This window comes from Apodemus sylvaticus, chromosome 4 (assembly GCF_947179515.1).
Source record: "Apodemus sylvaticus chromosome 4, mApoSyl1.1, whole genome shotgun sequence".
Classification (NCBI taxonomy): Eukaryota; Metazoa; Chordata; class Mammalia; order Rodentia; family Muridae; genus Apodemus; species Apodemus sylvaticus.
The window spans coordinates 46355011-46381370 of NC_067475.1; the positions used below are offsets into that span (position 1 = coordinate 46355011).

General features: G+C 39.7%; 1 protein-coding gene across 7 annotated transcripts in view; it reads left to right on the top strand.

Annotated features, from left to right (window-relative positions):
• Positions 1-26360, top strand: part of Slc35a3 (solute carrier family 35 member A3) — a 41258-nt gene that overhangs the window by 6044 nt on the left and 8854 nt on the right. For 4 of the 7 annotated variants that reach the window (XM_052179357.1, XM_052179361.1, XM_052179358.1 and 1 more), the window contains exons 2-5: positions 9681-9885; positions 14720-14874; positions 14961-15083; positions 20491-20662. In XM_052179357.1, the coding sequence (XP_052035317.1) occupies positions 9699-9885; positions 14720-14874; positions 14961-15083; positions 20491-20662 (637 nt within the window). In that variant the 5' untranslated portion in view covers positions 9681-9698. Of the gene's footprint in view, positions 1-2608; positions 2628-9680; positions 9890-14719; positions 14875-14960; positions 15084-20490; positions 20663-26360 lie in introns of those variants that run through there. The other 3 variants (XM_052179356.1, XM_052179360.1, XM_052179359.1) reach the window with 3 other exon arrangements.

A 26360-nucleotide genomic window follows, 5' to 3' on the forward strand; every position in this document is an offset into this window, starting at 1 on the left:
TATATATATATATATATATATATATATATATTGTGTGTGTGTGTGTGTGTGTGTGTGTGTGTGTGGTATATAAAAGCTAGCAGGCAGTGTGATGAAGGACTTGGATAAGCATATTCATGTAATTTATATTTTACTGAGTTTAAGCATATCAGATTATAGTGTATCTAAACTTCTGAGACTGGATGATTATCTATGTGGTAGGGGAAGTCATTTTACCCACATGTATGCTTTTTAAGCTATTTTCTTCATCTAAAATGCATTTTTGTTTTGTTGAGGTATATTAACAAATAGAAATTGTATATACAGGGTATACAATGTAATGATTTTATGTATATCAGATAGTTTTCCTTAATATATCCGTCATTGTACATGGCTATCATTTGTATGCATTGGAGGAGTGCTACTCTTGAGAGTTACTCTCAGCAAATTTCAAAGAAAGGATGTTAGCAGAGAAGTGTTTTCTGTAGATTCCAAGGCTTCTCTGCTGGGCAGACTTTGTTAAATTCATAGCATGGCAGAGGGTACGTACATATACTGGGTGGGTGGGCAAGAAATCTGGGGATGGGAGTGAACCTCAGCCCCGCAGCCCTTCAGCTAAGCCACCCTCAGCTGTCTTGTCGTTCTGTAGACAGCACAGCTGAATTGTGGGGCTCTCTCGATGGCACTTTGATAAGGACTTGTTGTTTTGCTGGAAAGAAGGCGTAATGCTTAAGAGCACTTGCTGCTTTTTTGGAGGATTCATAACAGCTCAAAACTGCCTGTTACAGAGGGTAACAGGGGATGTGACCCTCTTCAGACCTCCACACTTCTGCACTCACATGGTTCTTTAGCATACATTCAACTATACACATAAATAAACTAAACTAAACTAAACTAAACTAAACTAAAATTTTACTCAAAGCAGAACAACCTTTTCCTTGCTGTACCTGAACTTCACACCCTCCATACTGCTCTCCGTCTGGAGCCTGTCTCCCTCACGGTGAGGGAGAACAGGTACATTTCAGCTGGTGTTCATGAAACTGTCAGAGCCATCCAGCTGGGAAGTAAAGCTAAGGAGCTCGCCCTTGTTTACAATTTGTAAACTGTCCCTTAGTGCGTAGCCTGGAGAAGTGGGGGAAATGTGCAGCTGTAGGACTGAACTTTTATCTTTCTTTTTTCCCCCCATTTCTTTGAGACAGGGTTTCTCTGTGTAGCCCTGACTGTCCTGGAACTCACTTTGTAGACCAGGCTGGCCTCAAACTCAGAGCTTCTGTTGGGATTAATGGCATGTGTCACGACAGCCTGGCAGTTGTTACTTTTTCTATGTGAAAAAATAAATAAAATTTTATATTACTGCAGCAAAGACGAGAGCTTCTGTGTATAGCCTGCCACCTAAAGGAAAAACCACATTGCATCTAGTCACTGGCTGGCCAAATCTATCTTTGGACTCTGAACTCATGGAAAGCATGTGGCCACTGCATACGAGTGCATATTGGTCCTGTAGAGCAGCTCTGTCCCTGGATCTAGGAGTAAAGATGGTACTGAAGGGCTGCAGGGCTTGTGCTTGAGGCAGAGGCAGGCAGGTCTCTGAGTTCAGGATCAGCTTGGTCTACAAAGTAAGTTCTAGGACAGCCAAGGCTACACAAACACTGTCACAAACAAACAAACAGTACTCTTCATTGTGCTGTACACTAGATCCTCTTGTATTCTCCTATGGCCACCCCTTTTTGAGTTGGTGTCTGACTATGAAGCTGTGGCAGTCATGAAACTAGCTACATACACCTGGCTGGCCTTGAACTTGAGGTGATCCTCCTGCCTCTGTTGGCCAAGTGCTGGGATACAGATATGCACACTTGGATTATCTTAATATTCTTAATTTATTTTTGTTGTTTGTTTTTGTTGTTGTCTCATTCAACCTAGGCTGGCCTTAAATTCACTCTATAGCAGAGAAGACCTTTGAGTCTTCCCAATCCTCCTGTGTCTACTGCCCAGATGTTGGGATTATAGGCTTGTATTATCATTTCTAGCTTCAGGATTCTGAAATTTCACCTGCATTTAAACACAGGAAAGGGTACTCTTTCCATAATCCTCACTGAGTAACAAGACTCGTATAGGTCTCACAGACTAGAATGTGGTATTTTGGGAGATATTCAGCCTAGCAACAATTTTTAAGGCATTTTTGATGTACTGAGATGCAGATTATACAAGTATGCAGAATAACATCCTGAGATCCTGTAAGGTTTTAAATTCAATTTGCCTTTTATTTCTGCCATCCCCTAGGATCAGACTGGATTTGTTTCTCATAAATGCCAGGTTTGCTAAGTGAAGTGTGGTTTTTGTTCCAGGCAGTGGTAGAAACTTCTGATTCTGTTTAGCTCTTGGGCTGTGAATTTAGGACCTTGATGTCATTCTTTCTCCGAGTTTTGTAGCTACTTAGAAGCTACCAGCAAAAAGTTCTGTACTCTCATTGCCAGTACAGTGGGCAGTGAGCCAGCCCTTTATCACACAACCTCTGTTGCAGGTGACGGTTAAGGAAGATGTAGAGAGAATGTTTACTATAGAGGACACCGTGACACCATTAATCTGGTGACATTGGAGACTTAATTCCAGATTCTTGTCATTTTGATTCTCTTATCTCTGGGTAAGAGGTAAGACCACATTTGATCTCAATAACTGTACCAGTTAGGGCTCATTAGGAAAGCAGAATTCTTCAGAGTCGTGGGGAAAGGCATGTAGAATAGCAAAGAGTAAAGGTGAAAGAAGAGGATATTGGGGAATTAGGTTAAAGCCTGCTGAGTAGCCCTTACAACACACATGTGGGCTGGACCAGTCAGAGCTTTCTAAGAACGTCAGCTGTGTCTGCAGCTTACTTCCAGGGTAGGACCATGGGACAAAGCCGGTGGGAATTAGGGAGCTGTGTCAGCTCAGTCAGGAGTCCCATGGAGGCTGACCTAGAGCAAGGAGAGTGAGGAGGCACTGGGACCTGCCGGCACCCGCATTGCCCTCACTGCGGGGAAATAGCTTTAAATTACATTTGTTTGCTTGTTTTTTTAGCGTGTCTAGGGTCCACGCTATGGCACATATGTGGAAGTCTGGACAGCTTGTGGGAGGTGGTTCTCACCATAGTGTGAGGGTCCAGGGACTGAACCCAGGTTGTCAAGCTTAGTGGCAAACACTATCCACTGAGCCATCTCATAACTCCCTTCCTACATTTAACCCTGACAGTCTTCGGTTAATATCTCTAAATTTACATGGGCCTTCTAAATCTTGTGCGTGTTTAGTGTTTACCTGATGATAATACGGAACCACTCTCAGAAAGGCTTTGGAGCTTTTCTAAGTTGGCATAGCTTCTTTTTTTCCTCTCTGCCCTATGGGTTACTTCCCTGTCATAGAAGTTGATATACATTTCTTTTCTCTTTCTCCTCTGCTCCCTCCTCCCCATCCTGTATCTTAAAATGTTTGAATGCATCTTCCTTGCTAAAGACTTTTGATTTTTACTGTGTAACCAGTGCTAATGACAATGATGACCATACTAAGTGTGGCTTGCCTATCTGGACAGTTGAGTCTTGTTTATACTTTTAACCTCTTGTCTCCTTAGTTTTGAGTTTCTCATAGTGGTCTGTGTTTCTTTACCATCTGGATTTCATGTTCTGATCTTTGGAGAATGTCTTCAACTCTTGCCTTTAGTGGTGGGAAATGACCGCAGGGGGAAATAACAGTGCAGCATAGTACAGGGCAGGAAATGGGTGTGTGCATTTCACTGCGGTGTGGCCACACAAAGGCAGGGAAAAGCTTCTCTTATTGGGCCATATCATTGTCTTCCCTATCACTGAATACTGAGCAAATCTTACCTGCAAATTGGCATGAAATAGATTTTATATTTGTATAGCTAAAGAAATATTTGAGCATTTTATTTTGCTTGATTACAATAATGGAAAGTCTGTAGCCCATGAAAGAACAGGTTAAAAATTGACAGAGCTATAACTTATACCAGTGACGGCGTCATGTTTAAACAGACATGGAACACCTTGAGGAAGAAAGGACAATGAGAAACAGTGAAAGGTGTTTAATTTGGAATATACTAGGAACTTGTAGGCACATTCGGCTGAGAATGTGGCTTAGTGGAGGAGTTCTTGGCTAGTATGTGCAAGACCTTAGTAAATCACTGGAAGTAATTCTGTGGCCATACGGATTTTCAGATTTGTCATAAGGGCCTAATTTACAAAGATGAATATACATGATTGGTGTATGTTATTTTTTGGTTTTGCCTCTTATGTAGTCCTGGGTGTCTTGAAACTTGCTATGTAGAATAAGCTATCTTTAAACACACAGACATCTAGCCACCTCTGCCTCCTGTATGCTAGTGTTTTTGTGTCTGGCAGCATATGGTATTTTGAATACTTCAGAAATTAATATATTTCTGAATTCAACTAACATCTAATCACAGTAATCCTCATTAATTTGGGGAAAGATGATCATCAGTAATAATGTACAGTAATGATGGATATGCATTATGGCATACATGTGTGGATATGAGTGTTTGCAGTGCTGGGGATTAAACCTACAGCTTATTATTATTTAACATTTGAGATAACATAGAATTGCTTGTCAAGTCTTTATAAAACAGGATCTTTGGATTCTAAAGGAACCACTTTAATGAAAATGAAGAACATAATCACCATGTAAATATATTTAATTTGTAGGTTCTTCTATATTTATAAGAGTTTGTTGTTGTTGTTGTTGTTGTTGTTTTGGCTTTTTGAGAAGGTCTCAGTGATTGGCCTGAAACTGGCTGTGTAGCTATGTAGATCAGGCTAGCTTTGAAGTCAGAGAGATCTGCTTGCCTGCTTCTAGACTGCTGAGATCAAAGGACTCTGCCACCATGCCTGGCCTCCCATGTATTTGAAAACCCATTCTTTCTTTTCCTTGCATTTCTGTGATTCAAACCCAGGGTCTCACATGAACAGAGCAGGCAAGTGCTCTGTCACTCAGCCGTGTTTCTAGCCCTCTGTTTTGTTTTGTGTTTTCTTTTTTTTCTGAAGACTATTAAATACTGAGAATCTCTTGGAATTTGAAAAAAGTGTAGTAATTTTTTTGTCTGTTGTTCAAATGCCAAAGTAAATTCTGATGATAAATCTCAATGACTGAAATATAGATCGATTAATTTTTGTGGTATGTTTTTCCTCGGAGAAACTTAAAAATAATAAACTCAATTTTAAAAATATTAAATGTACTCAGTAATTCAGATGAAATATGGCAATTAGTAAGCAAGTGCAAGATTTATTGATGAGGGCTGGGAGTCTAACTCAATGATAAGACCTTGCCTAGCACGTGCCAAGATCGGAGTTTGATCCTCAGTACACAAAAAAGGGAAAGGGCGGGGCCTATAAGACAGCCTAACCAAAGTTTCCTATCCATAGGACAGAAAGGACTTCAAGAGGTAGGAACTGAATGATTACTGTTTACATCAGTGTGGCTTAAAAGCGAGACACCAAAGCACTAATAAGACCTTATTTGAAAATGTCCACATAGTTGTGTGTATGTTTGGTAATGGAAAAGCAAAATTGTGAAAAGTACATTCTGGCTTTGAAACTTATTTATTTGTTGAGTTGGAGTCTAATTATGTAGCACTGGGTGGCCAGGAACTCAGTTATGTAAACAGATGTTCTTGAATTTGTGGTGATCTCCTGCAGCTGACCACCAAGTGCTGGAATTACATGTATGCACCACCATGTCTGGCCAGAAACTGACCTTTAAATTTTTATTTGCTAATAAATTGGAACATTGTTGTTAAAATAGATGTATTAAGGGTCGTGGTAGCACAGAATAAGCACACAGCTGATTTCCTTGAACATATTTGAAATCACTCTTTGATATTTTGGGGGGTTGCTGACAACTTTTTGTGTAGAGAAAAGAAAATGCAGCTAGTGTCCTAGCATTTTATAGTATTGTGTATTGTGAGCCAGGAAAGATGTTTAGCTAAATGAGCTTGTATTTCTAATATCTAATTATATGAGCTTGAAAGTTTTCAGACTTTATTTATTTATTTATTTTTGCTTTTTTTTTTCAAGACAGGGTTTCTCTGTATAGCCCTGGCTGTCCTGGAACTCACTCTGTAAACCAGGCTGGCCTTGAACTCAGAAATCTTCCTGCCTCTGCCTCCCAGAGTGCTGGGATTACAGGCGTGCGCCACCACTGCCCGCAAAATGCAGTATTTTTTTTTTTTTAGATTTATTTATTTATTTTATGTTTATGAAGACACTGTGTCGCTGTCTTCAGACATACCAGAAGAGGGCATCAGATCCCCTTACAGATGGCTGTGAGCCACCATGTGGGTTGCTGGGAATTGAACTCAGGACCTCTGGAAAAGCAGTCTCTCTAGCCCGTTTTCAGACTTTATTATTCACCATTTTATTCATTTTTAAAATGAAAAGCAATTAACTTAGCTTCTAAAGCATGATCAACTTCTAAAATGCTGTTGGGTTATTTGGTATTCCCCAAAAGTTAGCAGTTCTAGTAGGTGTAGCTCATGTGGTTTTAATTTTTATTTCTCTTATGTTTTGTGATACCAGACATCTTTATTGGTTCATTTTTCTTTATTATTGAGGTATCTTTTGCCTATTTATTTTTATTTTTATTTTGGGTTTTTGAGATAGGGGTTTCTCTGTATAGCCCTGGCTGCCCTGGAACTCACTTTGTAGACCAGGCTAGCCTCGAACTCAGAAATCCGCCTGCCTCTACCTCCTAAGCGCTGGGATTAAAGGCGTGTGCCACCACCGCCCGGCTTACTTTTGCCTACTTTTAAATTGTTTCTTTTGTCTTCTACTTTCAATAAAACTTCTCTCTATATAAGTTACATAATCTATATTCTGGATACAACCCCAGTATATATTTATATACATATATGCATTTGCATATACTATATATCTGTGCATGTATACACACATATATACATACTTATGTATATATGTTCATTTATACACATATAAATAAACAATTTTTACACTTTTAACATGAAGAGGTTATTAGATGTTTTTTTCTAAAATATGAACTACCACGAATGCTCTTGTTGTGTTTTACATTAGAACTTTCTTTGCTATTAAGAGTTTACAGAAGTGAGGCAGATGGTTAATGACGATTAATAAGGTCAACGGAGGAATGGATACAAAAAATGGTATATATACACAATGGAGTACTATTCAGCCATTAGAAACAATGAATTCGTGAAATTCTTAGACAATGGATGGAGCTCATGGTATGCACTCACTGATAAGCAGATAGTAGCCTAGAAGCTTGGAATACCCAAAACATAATCCACACATCAAATGACGTCCAAGAAGATCGGAGGCGTGGCCCCTGGTTCTGGAAAGGCTCAGTGCAGCAGTATAGGACAATACCAGAACAGGGAAGTGGGAAGGGGTGGATGGGGGAACAGGGGGAGGGAAGGGGGCTTATGGGGACTTTCGGGGAGTGGGAAGCCAGGAAAGGGCAAATCATTTGACATGTAAATAAAAAATATATCGAATAAAAAAAAAGTCTGTGTGTTTGCTCCTGTGAGATGTGGTAAAGAAGTATATGCTTAACTTTTGTCTATGAAATTTAAATAAGATGCTTCCAATAATATTTCTAGTGATTTATGTATGTGTATTTAGTGGTAAATGTTTTTTTCATCATTAACATTTTTATCCTTATAATGTGGCATTATTCATGTTTGGAATATATTTAGATGTAGGTAGGGATTGCCAAATTTCCTAAGTAGCATTTTTGTCTTCAGGGATAGTTTTTTTCAGGCCTGGAGAGATGGCTCAGTGGTGCTAGGAACTGAATTCAAGTCCTCTACAAGACTAGTTTGCACTCAACCACTGTGCCATTTCTGTAGGGATGTTTAGTGGATTGTATTGTATTTTTAAATCAATCTGAGGCACAAAAGGTTTATGACCTTGTGTGGGAGCCAGGGTGAGGACCATTCTTGGGCATGCTTATGATCTGTGTGGATTGTCTGCGTGTCAGCTATAGTTAGCTGAAACCTTCTAGTTATTTAGGTTTTTTCCTCACTCGACCATATTTTTTTCAAAAGTAGGTTAAATATTTTCCGTTATGACTGAATTTGCCTACTGTTTTCTTTTTTTTTCTTTTTTCTTTTTAAAGATTTATTTATTATTATATGTAAATACACTGTAGCTGTTTTCAAACACACCAGAAGAGGGCTTCAGATCTCTTTACGGATGGTTGTGAGCCACCATGTGGTTGCTGGGATTTGAACTCAGGACCTTTGGGAGAGTAGTCAGTGTTCTTAATCACTGAGCCATCTCACCAGCCCCTGCCTACTGTTTTCTTTTATTCTGATCATTTTATTCTATGTGTTTTGAAGCTACTTTAATAAGGTATATATACATTTATAGTGACTACAGGTGCCTGGTGTATTGATCCTTTTATTACTGTGAAATATCCTTCAAATCTAGAAGTATGTAAGTTTTTTACCTGACATTAATATAAGCCCTCCAATGGTTTCAGTTTCCTCATGGTATCTTTGTCCTTCCTGCTCATCTCTCTTTCCTTCTATTCCTTCTCCTTACCTTCAAGGAATCTTTCCCTTCTTCCATTTTTGTGAGGCGAGGCTTCATTCAGTAGGTTGCCCAGGCTGGTCTTGAACTTCTAGGCTTCAGTGGTCTTCCTGAATTAACTCTCAAATAGCTGGGCTTTAGGTGTCAACCTATTAAGATGGCCGATCCATTCACTTTTCAACATATTTCTGTTTTACACTTAAGGTGGCCCTACTGGGACTGGGCTGTCAGTTAGAGAAAGACAGCAAGCTTAGTATGTGTGAAGGCGTGGGCTCACTCCCTGGCATCACTGAGTCACGAGTAGTGATAAAAGTCTCTTGGAGCAATGTTCAAATATTTTTGGACTAGAAGGACTTTGTGGTTGCTGTGATTGGGAAGTTTAATAATTTTTTGTTGCTGTATTTTTATAGTAGCTTCCTTGAAATTCTTCTAACACCAGTATCTGGGTTTTTTTGTATTATCTGTTGATTGTTGTTATTCAATTAAGATTTGCCTTTTTTTTTTTTTTTTGACTATACTCATTTTGAGTTGTATGTTAAACATTTGTGTTTTATGAAACTCTGGCTCCTACTTAAATCCCTGTTATTCTTAGCCACTTGTGCTCAAACAGAGCAGGAATTCTGTTTGCTGATAGTAAGTTTGTACATGTCAGGGACTGGCCAACAGGGCTCCACTCCAAAGTCCCTGTCTGTAGATTCTGTTGTGAGAGGGGTCGACACCTCTACTGTCATTAGTTCAGGTGCTGAGAGTTAAGAAAGCTTTCCCCACAGTTTATATAGTACTCGGCTGCAATGGTAACACAGCTGTCTTTAGTTGTTTGGCTAGAGAAACTGTGTTTCCTCGGCTGCAGTTCCAGATGGTGCTGTGTAACACTTGATATAGAATACAAAGGTAGGCAAGAATATCCATATTTCAATGCTGACCTGTCCCGTCCCTCAGACCTGAATCAGTTTTACCTATTTCCTTCAGCCTGAGTTTTCGGGCAGATGCCTCTGTCTTTGGCTTGTTTTGTGGTTGTTCTTGTTAGTTAGAAAGAGGATGCTTGTCTTGTTTGGAACCTCTCTCTGTCTTTTGGTGGGATATTAGTTTCTGTACTTTTTAATTTGATTAACTTGCCCTGTTTATTTTGTTTTTCAGACAAATGAAGAAAAAACAATGTCTGCCAACCTAAAATATCTTTCCTTGGGAATTTTGGTGTTTCAGACTACCAGTCTGGTTCTAACGATGCGTTATTCTAGGACTTTAAAAGAGGAGGGGCCTCGTTATCTGTCTTCTACAGCAGTGGTTGTGGCTGAATTTTTGAAGATAATGGCCTGCATCTTTTTAGTCTACAAAGACAGTAGTAGGTATCTAGGGTATTTTTCCCTTTAATTTATGTGATTAGTTTAATTTTTATATATGTAAATATAATTGTAACTACACATTTGATCATTTGCATTATTTAATTCCCCTAGACTTCACTTTCCAATATTTTTGAAAAAATTATTAAGACAGGGCTCAAGGAGATGGCCCAGCTGGTTAAACACTTCCTGTGCAGGTGCGAGGGCCTGAGTTTGGATCTTCCGCACCCATAAACATGGCGAGGCGTGGCAGTGTTAGTCATCTCAGCACTGGGAGGTGGAATAGGAGGACCCCAGAGCCAGCTGCCTGCCAGGCTGGCCTACTTGACAAGCTTGAGGTTAAGTGAGAGACCTTGTCTAAAATAAGGTAAAGAGCCACTTACAAAGACAGCCAGTATCACCTCATATGCACATGCACGCATATGCACGTGAGTCTTTGTTATTGTAACTGCATTTTTACATTCACAATATTGTACGGCTATCACTTTCCAAAGCTTTCTCAATACAACTGAGCAGAAATTCTATCTGACTATTAAGTAGCAACTCATTTACCTTTCCTCCAGTTCTTGGTAACTGTGACTTAGATTCTGCTTCTGAATTTACCTATTCTAGATATTTCATATAAGGTGGATTATATAATGCTCATTCTCTTATGTCTAGCTTAGCTCACTAGCATATTTTCAAAGCTTATGTGTCAGATTTTTGTTTTTTATATACTAAATAGTATATGAGATACACACTTCCCTTAATCATGTGTTGGTAACCACTGGATTTCTACCTTTTGGCTACCATGAACCATGTTGGAAGACACAGTGGTTAACACTGCAATAAGTAAATGTTGGAGTTTCTGCTTTCATTTGGGTGGGGCTATGTGTTTATAGACTCTCCCACCACCAAAGCAGACTTTCTGGGTCATTGTCATCTGATTGTCCTTCATATAAATCTTTTCAAAAGAAGTTTATTGCATATATGTATGTGGCGGGTGTGCGTGCACAATGGCGCGTGAGTGCAGGTCAAAGGACAACTTGTGGGATCTCTTCTGTTCTTGCTCCATGTGAGTCCCAGGATCAGGTTTGGTGGCAAGTGCCATTCCAGCAAAGCCTTCTTGCAGATCCTCTTGTTTACTTTTTAAGGAATTATCAAACTTTTCCACTATTCTGTTTTGTTTTATTAATTTTCATTGTATTTTATTTATTGTGAGAGGGAGGTATGAGTATGTGCCATTGCGCAAGTGTGGAGGTCAGAGGACTACATGTAGGAACCAGTTCTCTTTTCTACCATATAGATCCTAGAGCTTGACCTCAGATCGGCAGGCTTGGCAGCTAGCACCTTTACCACGCCTGCCCTACCTACAGGATCGTCTCATCAACCTCCATTTTATATTTTTACTAGTGGTATATGAAGTTTCTATTTTCTCACCACATTTTTCTTACTGCCTATCATCTCTCTCTCTCTCTCTCTCTCTCTCTCTCTCTCTCTGTGTGTGTGTGTGTGTGTGTGTGTGTGTGTGTGTGAGAGAGTTTTCAAATCTACAGCCTCATATATACCAGGTGAATGGCTATACTCTGAGTTGTGCCCCAGACTCTACCCACCCTTCATTATAGCCATTTTGGGTATGAAGAGGTATTTCAAATGCTGTTTTGACTCGCATGCCTCTAATCATTAATAGTGGTGAACATTTGATATGACTTGACTAGTACATTATATATGTGAAGGTCAGGAAAGAGGGTGGATACAGTGTTAAGAATGATTTGTAGGTTTTTTAGGTTAAATTGTTGTTTATATAGGTATGGCAGTAAAACATATGGGGAAGATATATTTGGGGATAAATCAAATGTTTTATCATTTTGCTTCATGCTAAAAGTTGGAAATAGCCATAAAGCACTTAAAGCCAAGGATAAGACCAGTTTATAAATACACTAGAGGAAAAGAAGACTGAAAAAAATACCCTGGCTTGTTCCCAGTACTCAGAGGCTTCACTCAGAAGGTGTGATCGATGATCGAAGACTATAAATGAGCTACCAGCAGTGACAGGAGAGTGGAGAGGTTACTTTTTGTTGCTAAGGTCTAGATCTTACAAGTACCTTCTGCATTTAACACTGGAGCCAGGAAACCTTTAAGAAGAGTAGTTGCATTGTGGCTAGATGTGGTGAGACCAGCTCTCAGTGAGCTTAAGCGTGGCTTGATGACTGTGTACACCAAATCGAACTCCAGGGCTGGGAAGTTGTTCAGTTGGTGCTGAATAGCTAAGTTGCAGGGGCTCGGGTTAAGAGCAGTGACTACTCTTACAGAGGTCCTTGGGTTCAGCTCCCAACACCGCCCCACCACCATGGCAGCTTACAACCTATAACTCCAGTTCCAGAGGATTTGATGCTGTATTCAGGCACACAGATAGTTCACAGATAAACACGCAGGCAAAACACACTCCTACACATGAAGTAAAATACAAAGCATTGTGTAAAGCTAGGCCTGGTGGAACATGTCAACAATTCTAGCAGGAAAGCCAGAAGTTCAAGGTCATGCAACTTGACTACATGGCAACTTTGTCTGTCCATGGCCAATCAAGGCTATGTTTTGATCTCCAGATCAGCATGGGCTACTTACTAAGGCTTGCTTCAACAAACGAAACCACACGGAAAATCAGTGTGGCCTTGGTACTGCGAATGATCTCAAACAAATATAAAAGCAAACTAAGCCATAAGTGGAGTGTGCTTTAGGGGAGCGGGAATGCTTTTGGGGAGACACATCTTAAAATGAAAAAAAAAAGTTTCAAACCAAGTGAAGAAACAAGCCATACACACAACCAGCAACAAGTACCTAGAGTTACAGAGAACTACAGCACAGCAAGAAAGAGACAGCGAGCCCTTAGGGAAAAAATAGATGGCTAATTCTTAGAGGGAGAAACCTAACAGACTGGTCCGAGGTATACAGCTTAGTGGTAGGTGAAAAATATAACTTTTAACAAGCTAGCATATTTACATTCGTAGAGCCTGTGTTCCCAAGCTGCTATAGAAAGAAGCTTTACATCTGGTCTCATGCTACGTGAGACAAGTTGAGCTAGAAGTTCAGTTTTCTGTTGTAACAAGGCTACTCTCTATGTACTTTGCCTTTTTTTAATGATTAATGTTTGACAATTGGCACGAGAGGCTGAAGAAGGATAAAATACAGAGTTTTATAAAGTTGCTTTAGGGTTGGAGAGATGGCTCAGTGATTAAGAGCACTGACTGCTCTTCCAGAGGCCCTGAGTTCAATTCCCAGCAACCACATGGTGGCTCACAGCCATCTGTAATGAGATCTGATGCCCTCTTCTGGTGTGTCTGAAGACAGCTACAGTGTACTTATATATAAAATAAATAAATAAATCTTTATAGAGTTTTATAAACTGCAATAGAAGAATACTGTTTTGATTAATAGTTTGAGGCACACTGGGTAGATTTCAGGAAATCAGGTAGAAGAGAAGCAGGAAGGATTCTAGGAGCCAGAGGGGTCAAAGACACTACAAGAACAGAATCAAGTACCTGGGCTCAAGGTGCTCACAGAGACTCTATCAACAGTCAGGGAGCCTATGTGGTTCTGACCTTGGCCCCTTGCGCATGTTTGTATACCTTAGTCTTCTTGTGGGACTCCTAATGGGACATGCGGGTGGGGCTGGCTTGAGTTATTTGTCTGCTTTTGGGACCCTCTTCCTCCTACTGGATTGCCTCATCCAGATTTAATATGACGGGAGGTATCTAGTCTATTGCAGCTTGATATGCCATGGTTGATTTCCATGGAAGGCTTGTCCTTTTCTGAAGGGAAACGGGAGGAGTGGAATGAGAAAGGGGGTACAAAGGGGTACTCAGGGAAGGAGAGGAAACTGCAGCTGAGATATATTATATGAGAGAAGAATAAATTTAAAAATTAAAAAAAATAAATTGAGTTTTTGGTCGTTACAAATGCATTTGTACATGTATATGTATTTACATTGTCAATCTTTTCTTTCCCATATTTTTATTTTATATAAATATGGATGTTCTTGCCTGCATGTATCTGTGCATGTACAGATGTGCCTGCAGAGGTCAGAAGAGGACACTGAATCCCCTGGAACTGGAGTAACAGATGGTTGTGAGCCACCACATAGGTTCTGGAAATAGAACTCTGGCCCTGCAAGAGTAGCCAGTGCTCTTAGCTGCTGGGCCATCTCTCCAGCCCCTACAGAGTCTGTCTTGGTCTTTTCCAGCACACCTAAGCATAAGGAGAAGGATGCCAATATGCTACTTTGTAATATTTGGCATTTGAACAGTTTGCATCAAAAGCATACTTTGTACTGAAAAGTATCCTAGTGTAGCTCATTTTCCTGTTTTTAAAGATTCATTTTAGCTAAGTGTGGTAGTACAGGCTTTTAATCCCAGCACTTGGGAGGCAGAGATAGGTGGGTCCATGAGTTTGAGACCAGCCTGGTCTACAGAGTGAGTTTCAGGTCAACCAGGGCTATGCGGAGAAAACATGTTTTCCAAAAGGGGGGGGGTTATTTTAAATTTTTAATTTTAATTTGTGTGTGTGTGTGTGTGTGTGTGTGTTTGCCTTTGTCTTTGTACCTAAGTGCGTGTGCTCACGGAGGTCAGATGTATGGGATCTACATGAAGCTAGAGTTAACGCAGTTTTGAGCCACCCAGTATGGATACTGGGAATCAAATTCTGATCTTTTGCAAGAGCAATGCTTTCTCTTAGTGGCCATGCTTTCTCCTGTCCCCATTTTTCTGTTTTTAAAGTGAGAAAACTGAAGCCTATAAAGAGAGCTTATGATTCCCGCAGAGATGCTTTAATAACTGATTTCCCCCCATTTGTTTCTTGTAGAGTATAGTGTGAGAACACTGAATAGAGTGCTGCGTGATGAAATTCTTAATAAACCCATGGAGACACTGAAGCTTGCTATTCCATCAGGGATATATACTCTTCAGAACAACTTACTCTATGTGGCACTGTCGAACCTAGATGCAGCCACTTACCAGGTATCTAGATACAGTTCTAATGATTTTTTTAAAAATCAAATAAACAAAGAACCCAAACATCAATAATATTGCTGTTTTCTTTTTAGGTTACATATCAATTGAAAATACTTACAACAGCATTGTTTTCTGTGTCAATGCTTGGTAAAAAATTAGGTGTGTACCAGTGGCTCTCCCTAGTGATTCTGATGGCAGGAGTTGCTTTTGTACAGGTAACTATTCAAGATAAGTATGCCTTTCGTTTCTGTCACAGTTTGAAAACCTGATATATTTTGCATACAAAATATGGTTCCATTGCCTGTTTGAGCAAGTAAATGCTGGCGTATTTTTATGGCTCTATGTAAGCAAATACTGCATTGAGAGTATGTGATATGATGTAAGTAAATAAATACATGAATGCATTTTTCATAGTAAAGAATGGAGCAGTTAGGCTATGGCATAGCTTACAGGCAGAGGACTTGCTTTGGTCCTTAGTACCACACACACACACACACACACACACACACACACACACACACACACTTACTTGTGTTTTGTAGCCCTAACTGGATAAGTGTGTCCTCAAACTCTGGCAACTCTCCTGCCTCTGCCTTCTGAGTGCTGAGATTACAGTCACGAGCCACCATGTCTGCCTTTTTTTAAAAAAATTTATTCATATGTGTCTGTGTGAGTCTATGCATATATGTGTAGAGATCAGAAGAGGGCGCTGGGTGTCCTGTGCCACTCTCTGTCAATTACTCTAAGGCAGGGGCCTCTTCCTGAATCGGAGTGAGCCCCAGTAGTCTTGCTAGTTCTGCCTTCTGAGCGGGGGCTCCAGGTGTGCACAGGATGCACAGGCTGTCACATGGGTTTTCTACCCAGTGTGGTTTCCAGGATTGGACAGCATCCTGTCTAAGCAGATGAACTGGCACTACAGCTACTGTATCACATAGTAATCATTGTTTTCTTTCTAAGTCTTTTTTGTTTTTTTTGTTTGTTTGTTTTGGGGGGGCTAGAGGGAGGTTTTATTTTATTCGTTTTTTTATTTATTTAAAGGGTATTTTATTTTATTGTCTTTCATTTTTTTCACATTTCCTATATGAAAAAATATTTTAGAGAAAATTCGATATCTAAGAAGCTTTACTCCTTACCTTAATGTTCTTAATGGCTGTGCTGTCTTTCCAGCAGCTACTTTTTTTTTTTCCGAGAAGATCTCACCACATAGCCTTGAGCTCACCATCTTCTGCTTCAGCCCTGAGAATGCCGGGATTGTAGGTTTGAGCCAGTAGTACTGTTGGAGAGAGAGAGAGAGAGAAAGAGAGAGAGAGAGAGAGAGAGAGAGAGAGAGAGAGAGAGAGAGAGAGAGAGAGAGAAGGAACACTCCAACAAAATAAGACATAGCACAGTGAAACTCAGCCTTAAGAAAGAGCAAAACCAACCAACTAACAAACAAAGCAGCGCATAAGAGAAATCAGCTTAAGTTTTATGAGAACCATGGAACGAACCTCTGAGGTCATTAGTAATCCTGTGGTCCCCTTACCGTCTACCATCTTTATTGATACTGTTTTTTTCAAATCCAAGAGCTTTCTAATGATTCCTTATTCTTATTCTTCATGAAGTCATTGTCTCCCACTTTTGTACTCCTTTTTTATTTTGTGTGTGTTTATGTGAATGGTGTGTGTGCTTGGTAGCCACATAAGATAGTGGCTACATTATTTGCAGAGACATAGAATGTTTCCCTCCTCACAGAAAGCATATTGAGTACTTACATAGTAGAGGGCCAGTTTCAAGAATTAAGGAATTAGTATCATGTTGCTGTAGTGAAGGCAAAAGAAGTGAACCCTTTTCGTTGTTAAAAGGTGTTTAAACTTGTATGGTAGCACACACCTATAATCCTCTTACTTGGGAGGCTGAGGCAAGAAATTACTATGAGCTAAAGCTAGCCTGGACTATGTAATATATCCCCCATACCTTAAAAACTAACATTGAAAAGTCTCTGGTAACTATGAAAAGTATGATTGCAACACTACTGAAGATAAAGAGAGATAAATTTAGATATCGTAAGGTTAGATAGATGACTTCAATGCCTAACTCTTATCAATAGGTAGATAATTAACAAAAGTGGTCAACAGACTTAAACCAAATATACTTATCTTATAGAGATACAGAATATTCTATCTAAAAGTAAGGAGTACAGATTTACAATATCTTGAAATTTTCTCCAAAATAGATCACAGTTTAGATCATAAAACAGATGTTAAAAACTGAAAGACAAAGAATTAAAAAACAAAAACAAAACAATTTTAAGTAAATAAAGTAAAAAAATCCTCCCTCTAGGCCAAACCCACAAAAGCAAAAATAACAATAACAACAAAAAACCAAAAAACCAAACCAATATGTAAGTAAAACAGCTGAGAAATATGTCAGTTACTGCTATTTAGAATCATATATTTATATGAAAACACAAAAGACCCTGATAGCCAAGTCATTCCTGAGCAAAAATAGCAATGCTAGCAATGCCTTGTGGCTCACACTTCTAATCCTAGCCTTGAAGACATTGAGGCAGGAGATTTATTATGAATTTGAGGCTGTCTTAGTGAATTCTAGTCTACTGTAGACTACAGTGGTCCTGCCTCTGCCCCATTCACAAAGTAGTTTTGGAGGTATCCCAGTATCTATTTTCAAATTATGTTTTAGAGCTGTGATAATAAAAACAGCATGGTATGACACAAAACAGACCCTTGGATGAGATCTCAGAAATAAACCACCTGATTATTGACACAGGTGATTAATCCATATGTCTTAAGATTTCTATTGCTGCAATGAAACACCGTGACCAAAAAGCAAGTTGAGGAAAGGGTTTATTTGGCTTACACTTCCAATCACTGTTCATCATCAAAGGCAGGAACTCAAGATAGAAGATGAAGGCAGGTGATGATGCAAAAGCCATGGAAGGTTCGGCTTACTGGCCTGCTTTCCCTGGCTTGCTCAGCTGGCTTTCTTATAGAACCCAGGACCAACAGAATAAGGATGGCATCACCCACAATGGACTGGGCCCTCTCTCACTGATCACTAATTGAGAAAATACCTTACAGCTGATCTCATGGAGGCATTTCCTTACGTAAAGTTCCTTCCTCTCTGATGATGCTAATTTGTGTCAAGTTGACATGCCTAGCCAGTACAGAATACATTGAAGAATGGCCTCTTCAACAAATGGTGTCAGAAGCTATGCATATGTATCCACAGTACAAGACTGAGAGTAGGCACATTCTCATCCAGCTCAGAACTCAGGTCCAAATGTATTGAAGATGTTAATGTAAACCCTGAAACCTTGGAGAATGTGAAAGGGAACAGGGACAGCACTTAAGAGATGGCTCACAGCAAGGCCTTTTGGATAGACTCCAATTCGAGCAAGCAGTAGCAAGAATTGACAGATATGAGTGCATGAAACATAAAAGCTGTATGACAATGTAAACAGGCTGGAGAGACAACCTTAGAGGGGAAGAGGGTGCTCACAAGCTCCTCATCAGACGATTGACATGCAGTTAGTTATATAAAGAACTGAAAAAAAAAAAAAAAAAAAAAACAACCAAGCATCCAGAAGTCCTAAGCCCGTGAATAATCAGGCAAATGAACTGAGCAGATGGTTCTCAAAAGAAATACCAATACCTCATAAACATTTCTGAAATGATCACCATCATCCTCGTCAGCCATTAGGGAAATGTAAATCAACACTACACTGAGTTCATTTTGTCGTAATCAGAATGGCTGTTATCAGCAAAACAAACAACAGAAGGTATGGAAATCAATCTTAATGCTCCTCTGATTGGGATGTAATTAATTCTGAACAGCCAGTTGGAAAGTAGAGTGGAGGTTTTTCCATGGGAAGATTTTAATTTTACCTGTATATGTGTATGTGTGCTCACACGCCCCCACACATATCATAGAGTATATGTGGAGGTCAAAGGACGACTTGATACAGTCAGTTCTCTCCTTCCACCTTTATGTGGGCTATAGGAATTGAACTCAGGTTGTCAGGCTTGCATAGCAAACACTTTCTCTTCTGAACCATCTTGCTCAGTAAGTAAAAATACTACCACGCGATGCAGCTATATCGTTTTAAATTATATTTTAAACATACTACAGAGATATTAATATTTATTGCAGAGTTGTTCACAATAGTTAAAGTTATAGAACCAGTTTAAATATCTATCAGTGTGTCAATGGATAATGGAAATGTGTTATATATACATGTGTATATATAGACACACATGTGATATACACACAAGGGAGATTTGTTTATTCATAAAAAATGAAATTATGTTGTTTACAGGAAAATGTAGAACTGGAGATCATAAAAAAAGAATTAATAGAATAATAGAAGAATAATAGAAGCAAAATAGAAGAATTTTGCTGTTGAAAAATTAAGATTAAGGGCTATGCCTGGTGGCTCACACCTTTAATCCCAGCACTTGGGAGGCAGAGGCAGATGGATCCCAAGGCCATTCTGGTGCATAGCTAATTCCAGGACACCCAGGGCTACACAAAGAAACTCAGTCTTGGGGGAAAAAAAAGGATCCAAAACAATAAAAAGGAGAGAGAGAGAAATCTAGAATAAAAAAGAAGATATGAAAATAGAAAGGATGGGGCTGGAGAGATGATTCAGCAGGTTAAGAGCACTGACTGTTTTTCCGAAGGTCCTGAGTTCAGATCCCAACAACCCTATGTTAGCTCACAACCATCCCTGAAGTTCCTAAGTTCAAATCTCAGCAACCCTATGGTGGCTCACAACCATCCATAATGAGATCTGATGCCCTCTTCTAGAGTGTATGAAGACAGCTACAGTGTACTTACATGTAATTAATAAATATATATATATTTTTTTGTTTTGTTTTTGTTTTTTGAGACAGGGTTTCTTTGTGTATCCTGGCTGTCCTGGAACTCACTCTGTAGACCAGGCTGGTCTCGAACTCAGAAATCTACCTGCCTCTGCCTCCCAAGTGCTGGGATTAAAGGCGTGCATCACCACCGCTGGCAAATAAATCTTAAGGAAAAAAAAAAAGAAAGAAAATAGAAGAGCTATTTTGATGAAGTGGAGCAGTGGGAATGCAGATGGGGTAATGATGGAGAGGGTATGATCAAAGTACATGAGACACATGTATGAGCATATCCTCATGAAATCACTGTACATGGAGAGACATAGTTTAAAATGCATAGTTTCGTTAAAAGTGGCTTAGTAAGTCTCAGAACATCAGAAGAGTGAAACATAGATGGGAAGGAATATTTAACAATAGTTAAATGGTTACACCATGGTCAGTAACATCCAAATCCTATGGGTACTGTGCCTGGGACAGTATTTTCACAGTCTTTCATGTTTTGATGGGTTGTATTTTCCTCACAGTGTTTGTGGTTCCCTTCCTACCAGCTTCTGTTCCTACTCTGCTTGAGGTAGCTTCTCTTCTGCTGAGGCAGTTTCACAATTGTGCTTGTGGAGGTCAGGGACAGCTTGTGAGAGTCGCTCCTCTCCAGCTACCTTGTGGGCCACAGGGATGAGACTCACGTTGTCAGTCTTGGCTGCACGTGTCCCTACCCACTGAGCCATCTCACTACCCTCTGAGTGTTGCTTTTGTTTTTATTCAGTGGCCTTCAGATTCTCCAGAGCAGAGCTCTAAGGAACTTTCAACGGGCTCGCAGTTTGTAGGCCTCATGGCGGTTCTCACAGCCTGTTTTTCAAGTGGCTTTGCTGGAGTTTATTTTGAGAAAATCTTAAAAGAAACAAAACAATCAGTGTGGATAAGAAACATTCAACTTGGTAAGTTTTTAAAGGCTTTCTAATATATATTTCCAAATAACTATACCAGTCATGTATGGTGGTGCACACCTCTGATCTTAGCACTCATGAAGCTGAGGCAGGAAACCGACCAGGCCGCATAAGTAGACCGCATCTTAGAAAGAAACTAGAGGACCATCTTGACTCCTGTGACCAAGCAGCCAGCTCAGCCAGGTACACAGGGAGCAACAGAGTGAAAGATCACTCAGGACACAGTCTGCCTGGGTTCCTTCTGCACGTAGGAGCTGGGCAGCTCTACAGCTGTCTGGGCACGTATCCTGCAAGAGAGCATTTGACCTGCAGGGAGTCCTGCGCTTAGAGAGAGTCCTGCTTTCAGAGACCTGTGTCACATCTGACACGGGGAAGATCCCACTTCTTGATACTCTCTAGAGAACTGGCAGGAGCAGGTTAATCGCTACTGCCCCATCCATCGTCACTGCCCCATCCATCGGATGTGGTAGACCTGTGCCACATCTGACACGGGGAAGATCCTGCTTCCTTATACTCTCTGGAGAACTGGCAGGAGTAGGTTATTTGATCTGTGCCCTTTCTGACATGGGGAAGAGCCTACTTCCTGATACTCTCTAGAGAACGGGCAGGAGCATGGCATTAGAGAACTGGCACTAGTAGGTGCATTCGAACTGGTAGAAGCGGGGCATTCGAAAACCAGCATCAGCAGAGCATTTGAAATCCGGCAGCAGCAGAACATTTGAGAAATAGCAGCCTGCAGGGCATTCAACCCTTGCCAAGTCTGCCACAGACTTGGCCCCATCACCTGACACTCCCTGGAGAACCAGTTGTTTACAGGGCATTGCAAAGAAAAGGAATCCCAGGAGTACAAAAACACAGGCTAGCAGGACAGAGAAGATAGAGATAGCAAGACCAGCTAACACCAGAGATAACGAGATGGCCAAAGGCAAACACAAGATCATTACCAGCCATAACCAAGGCAACATGGCACCATCAGAACCCAGTTCTCCCACAACAGCAAATCCTGCATACTCCATCACATCAAAAAAGCAAGAGCTAGATTTTAAATCATATCTCATATTGTTGATGGAAGACTTCAAGAAGGACATAAATAATTCCCTTAAAGAAATACAGGAGAACATGGATCAACAGGTAGAAACACAAAAATCCCTTAAAGAAAGACATGAGAATATGGATCAAAAGGTAGAAGCCCTTAAGGAGGACACACAAAAATCACTTAAAGAAATATGGGAGACTGTGGGTCAACAGGTAGAAGCCCTTAAAGAGGCAATACAAAAATCCCATAGGGAATTATGGGAGAACATGGGTCAACATGCAGAAGCCCTTAAAGAGGAATCACAAAAATCCCTGAAAGAAACACAGGAGAGAACATGGGTCAACAGGTAGAAGCCCCTAAAGAGGAATCACAAAAATTCTGTAAAGAATTTCAGGAAAAAAACAAACAAGTAAAGGAACTGAACAAAACTATTCAGGATCTGAAACTGGAAATAGAATCAATAAAGGAATTGCAAAGTGAGACATCTCTGAAGATAGAAAACCTTGGAAAGAATTCAGGAGTCATAGATGCAAGCATCAACAACAGAATACAAGAGATAGAAGAATCTCAGATGCTGAAGATTCCATAGAAAACATTAACTCAGCAGTCAAAGAAAATGCAATATGCAAAAAGCTTGTAACCCAAAACATCCAGGAAATCCAGGACATAATGAGAAGACCAAACCTCAGGATTTTAGGTATAGAATAAAGCGAGGATTTACATCTTAAAGGCCCAGTAAATATCTTCAACAAAATTATAGGTGAAAACTTACCTAACCTAAAGAAAGAGATGTCCATGAACATACAAGAAGCGTACAGAACTCCAAACAGATTGGACCAGAGCAGAAATACCTCCCGTCACATAATCAAAACACCAAATGCACTAAACAGAGAAAGAATATTAAAAGCAGTGAGAGAAAAAGGACAAGTAACATATAAAGGCAGACCTATCAGAATTACACCAGACTTCTCACCAGAGACTATGAAAGCCAGAAGAGCCTGGGCAGATGTCATACAGACCCTAAGAGAACATAAATGTCAGCCTAGACTACTATACCCAGCAAAACTTTCAATTACCATAGAAGGAGAAAACAAACATTCCATGACAAAAGCAAATTTACACAATATCTTTCCACAAATCCAGCTCTGCAAAGCATAATGGGTGGAAAATACCAATACAAGGCAGCAAACCACACCGTAGAAAAATCAACAAGGTAATCTTTCAACAAACCCAATAGAAGGTAGATACATAACCAGAATGTCACCTTTAACTAAGAAGATAATAATAAGCAACATTCACTTTTCCTTAATATCTCTTAATATCAATGGTCTGCATTCCCCTATAAAAAGACATAGAATAACAGACTGGATACGAAAACGGGACCCAACGTTTTGCTGCATACAAGAAACCCACCTCGGTGTCAAAGACAGTAACTAAGAGTCAAAGATTGGAAACCAATTTTCCTAGCAAATGGTCCTAAGAAACAAGCTGGAGTGGCCATACTTATATCAAAGAAAACTGATTTTCAACCAAAAGTTGTCAAAAAAGATAAGGAGGACACTTCATACTGGTTAAAGGAAAAGTCTACCAAAATGAACAAAAGTCTCAATTTTGAACATCTATGCTCCTAACGCAAGGGCACCCACATTCATTAAAGAAACTTTAATGAAGTTCAAAGCACACATTGCACCCCACACAATAATAGTGGGAGACTTCAACACCCCACTCTCAAAAATGGACAAATCATAGAATCAGAAGCTAAACAGATACAGTGAAACTAACTGAAGTTATGGACCAAATGGATCTAACAGATATTTATAGAACATTCCACCCTAAAGCAAAGGAATGTACCTTCTTCTCAGCACCTCATAGTACCTTCTCAAAAACTGGCCATATAATTGGTCACAAAACGGGCCTCAACAGATACAGAAATACTGAAATCATTCCATGTATTTTATCAGAGAACCACGGCCTAAGGCTGCTCTTAAGCTCAAACAAAAGCAATGGAAAACACACATACACATGAACCTTGAACAATGCTCTCCTTAATGATAGCTTGGTCAAGGAAAAAATAAAGAAAGAAATTAAAGACTTTTTAGAATTTAATGAAAATGAAGACACATCATACCAGAATTTATGGGACACAATGAAAGCAGTGCTAAGAGGAAAACTCATAGCTCTGAGTGCCTCCAAAAAGAGAATGGAGAGAGCTTACACTAACAGCTTGACAGTACACTTGAAAACTCTAGAACAAAAGGAAGCAAATACCCCCAAGCAGGAAATAATCAAATGTAGGGCCAAAATCAACCAAACAGAAGCAAAAAAAAAAAAAAAAAAAAAACTATACAAAGAATCAACAAAACAAGGAGCTGGTTCTTTGAAAAAAATCAACGAGATAGATAAACCCTTAGCCAGATTAATCAGAGGTCACAGAGACAGTATCCAGATTAATAAAATCAGAAATGAAAAGGGAGACATAACAATAGAAACTGGAAATTCAAAAAAATCATCAGATCCTACTACAAGAGCTTATACTCAACAAGGTTTGAAAACCTGGATGAAACGGACAACTTTTTAGATACATACCAGGTGCCAATGTTAAAACAGGATCAGATAAATCATCTAAATAGTCCCATAAATCCTGAGGAAAGATTAATAGTCTCCCAACAAACAGACAAACAAACAAACAAAAAGCCCAGGACCAGATGGGTTTAGTGGGGAATTCTATGAAGTCACAATAATGCTTATACCTAAACCAAACAAAGACCAAACAAGGAAGGAGGACTTCAGACCAATCTCCCTCATGCACATTGATGCAAAAATATTGAACAAAATCCTGACCAACCAAATCCAAGAATGCATCAAAACTATAATTCACCTGGGATTAGGTAGGCTTCATCCCAGGGATGCAGGGATGGTTCAATATATGGAAATCTGTCAATGTAATCCACTACATAAACAAACTAAGGGAAAAAACCCACATGGTCATTTCATTAGATGCTGAAAAGGCTTTTGACAAAATCCAGCATCCCTTCATGATAAAAGTCTTGGAGAGATTGGGAATCCAAGGCCCATACCTAAACATAGTGAAAGCAATATACTGCAAACTGGCAGCCAACATCAAGTTAAACAGAAACTTGAAGCAATCCCACTAAAATCGGGGACCAGACAAGGCTGCCCACTCTCTCCCTATCTATTCAATATGGTACTTGAAGTCCTAACCAGAGCAATCAGGCAGCAAAAGGAGGTCAAAGCTATACAAATTGGAAAGGAAGAAGTCAAAATATCACTATTTGCAGATGATATGATAGTATACTTAAGCGACCCCAAGACTTCCACCAGAGAACTCGTAAAACTGATAAACAACTTCAGCAAAGTGGCTGGATATAAAATTAACTCAAGCAAATCAGTAGCCTTCCTCTACTCAAAGGATAAACCAGAGGAGAAAGAAATTAGGGAAATGACACCCTTCACAATAGTCCCAAATAATATGTCATACCTAGGTGTGACCCTAATGAAGCAAATGAAAGATCTATATGACAAGAACTTTAAGTTTCTGAAGAAAGAAACCAAAGAAAGTCTCAGAAGGTGGAAAGGTCATAATCATGTAAGTGTCAACCCAAGAGGCTTGTAGTATGTTAGTGTCTATAAAGGATTTGGATCAATTATATTATATAGATATCTAATATAAGTCAGTGGAATATCCAGCCACTATTAGAATGTGAGAGGTCTATATATACTGACATAATTCATATATTTTCTTGTATGCTCTTAGACAGCCTTCTGTCACTGTGACAAACAGTCACAGTAAATCAGTTTACAAAGAGTCTTAAAATTTTGGGACCTCAAGCTTATGTTCCATTGATTTTTGACCTGTGGCAGAGCAGGACATATAGCATCAGAATATGCAAGGCTGAGGAAGGTTTTTATTTATGTTGGCACAATAAATAGAAATAGAGAAGAGACTAAGGACCCACAGTCCTGATCATAGGCATGCTTCCAAGTGACCTATGGCTTCCCACTAAGCCCATCCTCATAATGGTGGAAAGAAAGAGGGGGGGGGGGAAGGGAGAGAGGGAGGGAGAGGGAGAGAGAGAGAACAATTCTTGAACACTTTGGAGGACTTTCTAGCTCCAACATGTATTAAATATGTATTTTAGTAATTGTCTTTTTTTTTTTTTTTTAATTTTATGTATGTTAGTACATTGTTTTTCCCTTCAAACACACCAGAACAGGACATCAGATCTCATTACGGATGGTTGTGAGCCACCATGTGGTTGCTGAGAATTGAACTCAGGCCATCTGGAAGAGCAATCAGTGCTCTGAGCCACTTTGCCCTCTCTCCAGCCCAATTTAAATTTTAAACTGTATGCCTTTGGGCATTTTTTAAGTCACATTCCATGGTTAGTTCATGGTAAAATGAGACCTATGAAATGGTTAGAACTTGTACAAATGAATTTTCCATGGTCCCCACACTCTACCCAGCTATAGCTTTTTTACAACCATCACACATACCCTCTCTGATGGCATTCCTAATGTATGTTGTAGGTTGTGCCCTGTAGGTTTCCATAAAGCCGACAGCGCTCTGGGTCTGGAGGCTGTATTGACATGTGGAGTTCAGCAATGACATTCACTGGGCCAGTTTCCTCTGAC